The sequence below is a fragment of the Anarrhichthys ocellatus genome, unplaced genomic scaffold (assembly GCF_004355925.1).
Source record: "Anarrhichthys ocellatus isolate YVR2014 unplaced genomic scaffold, GSC_Weel_1.0 scaffold22, whole genome shotgun sequence".
Lineage (NCBI taxonomy): Eukaryota > Metazoa > Chordata > Actinopteri > Perciformes > Anarhichadidae > Anarrhichthys > Anarrhichthys ocellatus.
Window position 1 is genome coordinate 1,620,829 of NW_022280052.1, and position 5,815 is coordinate 1,626,643.

A 5,815-nucleotide genomic window follows, 5' to 3' on the forward strand; every position below is an offset into this window, starting at 1 on the left:
TGTGTGTGTGTGTGTGTGTGTGTGTGTGTGTGTGTGTGTGTGTGTGTTAGTAGTTCCTGTGTTCTTTGGTCCATGATGTCCTCAGGTGAACACTGAACTGGGCCTGCTTTTATTCCTGTATATGCTCCAGTTGAGCCTGGGAACAAACACCTGCACACACACACATGCAAGTGGAGCTATACAAGCACACACACATACACGCACTCTCTTTATATATATATATAGTTCACTCTATTATCGTCGAAATCTCAATTTAGTGCTTAACTATAGGGAATATAGAGTTTCTGACACAACCATAACTATGCTTCTTCTAGCTATAATGTCTTGTCCCTCTGTCATTCTTTAAAGGATAATTTTAGGTTATTTCAACTCTCGTTAATTACAATTTTGGTGGTAGTTTTAGTATAATTTGTATTTGTAATAAAGACATTGTACTTACCAAGTTGGGAACACATGGCTATCCTTAAAAAGAAGTCAAACTTGGCAAGAAACACAAGAAATCAAACAATCAGACACATTGGAAATAATTGGAAGAGAAAATAAAGACGGCAGTAAAGCTAATTCCCAAACTATCAACAGTATGTTGTACATCCACCAACGTTTACAGAAGCACCGTTTTTTTATCTACTTTACTTGGTGTAGTTGTGTAGGCTCAAAATTTAGTTACGGGTGCCTGTGACAGTTTATTTTTTAGATAAACTGGCTGAACGTTTGCAGCTTGTAACATATCAAATCGTCTAAGTTGCTTTCTTGCCCCAGCAGACTTTGTTTTAGTGCCCGTTGCCAGCTCTCAGCAGTTACTTTGGCAAGTAAAATGTTATTGAATTTAGAAATGACCAAAACTAGAAAAATAGAACCTATTAATGAAGAAAGTCTTGCAGGTTTTACCGAACTGGGACCACTAGGATTACACTCTCCTCCTTTCCTGTGGCTGGCCATCGGTCCCTTGACTCTGTGATGACCAGTATAACAGTTTTTTTTTACCTCTGACACAATGAATAAACTCTCCAGCCAACACAGGCCTGGTGGGACAGAAGCCCACTTCACAAATAGCTGATTTTATGAGCGCCTTCACTCTGAGTTTATTATGAATGTAAAAGTTTTCTTTTTTCTGCACTCTCACATTTTCCAAGTCTTCTTTCCTCCATTTATCTTCAAGTCCTCTTCTCTCCTTTGCCTCACTTTTCTTCTCTCCCTTACTCTCTTTTTCTCTTTTCCTCTTGGCTTGAAATAATAATTATTTTCTCAAATCCCCATCGCAAAGACTGTAACGTTCCGCTCACTTTCAAATCTTGAGCCTAATAATTTATAAAGGCAGCTTGAGCCCTACATGGTGCTTAGTCTGGTTCTTGATGCATGCAACAGTGGGACATTAGCTGCTTATCTCACTCTTCTGATTGTCTGTAACTGCATAGTTGGGGATACAAAAAGAGTAGATGTTCACTTGAAGACGTACATGAAGTACTTCCTTTTGGGAAGCACACAGGAGGGAAGTGAGATGAGACGGGGGTTAGGGGAAAATCTAATCAAAATAAGGAGGATTAGGGGGAATATTTTTTTAGTAGAATTACCTAAATTAAAAAATAAATAAAGAGACAGTAAGCACACAAGAAGAGGAAAATAAACTTGCTGGATGGAAATAGATATCGGATGAAGACATATTGGATAAGGAAATGATTATCGTTCCTGAATTTTCCTCATCTACGCATATCTATCTTTCACCTCTTTAAAACAGAAATATCACATGGCTATGCTGTGAAAATGGTGGGTTTGCTGTTCTTCCAGATAAACCCCGGAGTCGGGTCAGTTTTCCAGCTAATAGGGATGGAAGAGGACCTTTGGAGAGGCCTTAATTACTGAGCGGGAGAGCTCATACATCAGTCTCACTCACCACACCAACCACCCTGGCTCCAAACACAGCCCCCCAGACCATGTAACAGCATATCAGTTGCTATGCATAACCACTCAAATTGAACATTTCTGATTTGGTTCAGCTTCACCCTCTGAGGCTCCCTCGTTCTTACTTTCTCCTTTACTTTACTTCAGGCCTCTCACTCATTTCCATTCCCATGAGTTTGAAGTTCCACACTAATTCATACGCTGCTGTCACAGTAGGGTCACACCAAATTCTCAGAGCTTTATAGAGGTGAAGCTTATGTCCCTGCGTGATTTTTATCATCATAAGCCAAATACAGCTGGATGAGGATCAGAGGCTGCTCTCGTGGAACTTTCTGTGACGAGATTTGATGTCTGGGCTTCTCAAAGGCACCTTCATGTTAACCATTTACTGTATGTTTTGCCACTAGACTAACAATTGAGTGGCAGACAGTTGCAAATGAATGCAGAGGTTCCAAAACCTTCAGTTGTATGAAATATGCAATGCCAGCCAAGAGGAGAAATTGATACTATAATACAGGTTGTCAAACATCCAGAATATCCATCCAACACATCACTACTGACATGCTATTGAAATATGTGCACGGCACTATGATCCAGGTTATATTGCTTTTCTTTGGAAATTGCTGTAAATGTGGGGTTTTAACAGTTGAGATAATCGTCATTTTAATAAAAACCAATGGGCAGAGATGGTATCAGGGCACTAATAGATCTGTGAAGCTGACCTTTTGCAGCTGAAATGATTTGAAACGGTAGACGAGCAGCTAAAAGGTAGCTTGGCTGTTGGCTGAAGAGACGGCATGAAACGGACCTCGACCAATGCTGATAAATTCTCTGAGAAATGGGATGAAATTTTTGTCTGTTCCATTTCAAATCAACCCGTATTACTGTTGCAGAAATAATTCATATTACTATTTCCTGATCTGACAACTCAATAGTTAAGTTTTGGTCAAGTTTAGGCAACTAAACTGCTTGGGTAAGGTTAGGGAAAGGTTGTGATGATGGTTAAAACGTGACCAATGTTGACTGATTGAAAAAAAAAAAAAAGAGAAGCTAACTCAGTGTCAAGTCAAAGTCAGACTATTTGTCAAACACTTTATACAAGTATCAGTTAGTATTTAATCTCAAACCCTATGAAATTCACAGTAAGTTTCTTCCTTTTTTCTACTATTATCTGAACCTTTGATCATGTTTGATTCATACTAGCAGATATAATACACCCCTCCAGTTAACATATGGGAGAACATCAGAATCGGGATCGTGATCCAATCAGGGGCCAGAACTGCAAGATCTAACCTGACACAGGCTCTGCGAAGGTGCCTATTTTTAGGCCCTCATTAACAAATTGGCCTTACACAATTGCTTCCCGCTGTTACTGGGAAACATTAGAAAGCTAATCTCAAAATGACTCTGTAGTTCATCCCAGATATTCCAGATGATTGTCTCAATGAAAGAACTAACAGATGTGACTTCAATAGTGGAGCAATAAAGTGGAGGAGAGAGAAACTGAAGAAAACTGAGGGAATGACCTCTTGTCTAGTTAGACAATTATCTTATCTGGAAAGGTAATATAAATGAAAATCACATGTGACACTGAAAAAAAAAAAAACATTTTCTTAGAGTAGACCTACCTGAAATTATAATAAAAAACGTAACTTTTTATTTTAATTCTTCTAATGCTTACTCCATACTGTTTTATAAACTTCCTCATGGTACTCGCTTCCCTCCTCCTTCCCCTTCCCTTGTATTACCGTGTCCAGCCCCTCTATTGGACTCTCACCTGGCTGCACTTGGCTAGCTTTGTGTTCATGAATCCAGTGAGCTGCAACGTCCCTTCTCCTCTGTCCTTTGTAAACCACAGAGCGCTGTGTGTCTTTAAGCCTATCAGCCCAGAACACAGAGAGAATTTTGACCCACCTCGGGGCCAAGACTCGCCATAACAGTAAGTAATAGTCATCTTAGGAGCCTCCAGGAACAAATCAGTCATTTTTTGTTCTCGTAACGCAACTCGTGAGTATATGAAACAACATAGCTGGCAGAGATTATTAGTTATTACTTTAAAAAACAGACGGTGAACACACACCTATCTTCAGTGTAGATCAACCCTCCAGTGTTGCTACATATCTGTAACAATCTTGACCCTCATAAAGCTGCCCGCCTGCTGTTGTGAGCCTGTTGCCAAGCTCTCAGACTCCCTCGCTAACAGGTGCAGAGGCCCAAAGAGCTGCTCATTAACACAGCTCATTTCACAAGCACCACCACACAGTCATTACCATCCAGACACAGCACGTGTGAAACAACACATTATCACCCAATTAGCATGACCCCGGGTCGGGCGCCTGGCCCCTTTTTGACTGCAGACTTTCTCCCCATTGTCACCCTGCATGCCACACGTAACAATTATGCGTTTAGGTTGAAAATTCACAAATCATCTGTTTTATTGTGTTCTTTTTACATGTGTTGCTGAAACATATGCAAGTACAGTGTGTGTAGGGAACCATATGTTTGCAGCTACATTTGAGTGTGTACAGTTGAGTCAGTGCACATGCTTGGATTTAAGCATGCGTTTGAGCCGTTTGCTCATTCACCATGTTAAACTATCCCAGCCTGCACCAAGCTAAACACACACACACACACACACAGTCAGCATGGAAAGCAGAACTCATTGTTATTGTGGGTCCAAAGAATCAGCAAAGATAAAACAGTTTCAGGTCCCATCCAAGTCAGTCCTGCATTTTGAAGTCCTGCAGGCTTTTTCATTTGACAGGAATCACCTTGTTGACCCGTGGCAGAGCACACTGAAGCCCATTTTCTGTCCCGTCTCTCCTGTAATGAAAAGCAGAGGCCTGCTCTGTCGTCAGCTGGTAATAACGCAGCATTAGGTCCACACGGCTCGCTGATAGGCTCCCTGTTATACATTCAAACCTTTGATCTACACCAGCGAGTGCACAATGCAATCACCTGATTTAATGGTGAACTCTTAAAGCGGTGTGTGTTTTTGTCTGTAGGCAGTGTTTTACATTGAGATATGGCTTCATCTTTGCAATTGTTTTATTTCATAAATAATATCATTTCAGCCAGATGTTTACTAGTTATTTGACTTTGTTTAACTTAAATGAAAGAGTATAGCCGGCTCTTGTTGTTTAACATTTAGGTGCATCCCATTGGTACATAAGGTCTTGGCGAGAGCAGTGTGTCTGTTGTGCTGGTGTCAGAGGATATTTGCATTCGCATGTTGAACCATTCTCAACTTCCCCACTTAGCGCCACTGGGGCGACTTTTGATTATTTGAGCAGCGGTAGATGGTGGCAGCATGATTTTTACGGTTCAGCTCATAATGAATGGCTGCCTGTCACATTTCCAGTGTTTCAGTGTACATTTGTGAAGGGTGATCCATCTAGAGAAATAGCAATTGAGAGTGGTGGTAGAGCCCAACAGCCAGAAACATGCTAATAGTCTCCACCATTTCCTCTGTTTGCAGGGTCTGAGTTTCCCCAAGACCCCAGTGTGATAGCTACAACTTCATGGAACAGCTCTGGTAAAGGCACACATAAACACACACAAACACAAGGCAGGGCACATTCCTAACAAACGTCTTTCCAGCAAAACTGTAATAGCTGTGAGCACATCTGTTACAAGCAATGCATGATATATTCCCAGTGCAATTAACACATGGTGCGTTGAACTGTGACCTCAACATGTGTTGTCACATTGTTGTCAAATTAAACATCCTCTGTGAATGGTCATCTTCAGCAACCCAGACAGCACCCATTGTCCCAGCGTAGGCCACTGTAGAGGATAACTGATGGAACAAAGTACACATTGATCTACTCAACATGTGAGAATACAGCCACAGGTGCACTGCCTGTCCCTAATTTCCACTGACCTACTTTTAGTTCTGTCTTTAGCTAAATCTACC

At 41.1% G+C, this 5,815-nt stretch overlaps 1 protein-coding gene across 2 annotated transcripts in view; it reads left to right on the forward strand.

Annotated features, from left to right (window-relative positions):
- ror1 (receptor tyrosine kinase-like orphan receptor 1) overlaps positions 1-5,815 on the forward strand; it is a 131,513-nt gene that overhangs the window by 92,537 nt on the left and 33,161 nt on the right. The window contains exon 2 of one of the 2 annotated variants that reach the window (XM_031859382.1): positions 5,378-5,434. The exons of the other annotated variant lie outside the window; for it this stretch is intronic. Coding sequence (XP_031715242.1) covers positions 5,378-5,434 — 57 coding nt within the window. The remainder of the gene's footprint in view (positions 1-5,377; positions 5,435-5,815) is intronic. 2 annotated transcript variants of the gene reach the window in all.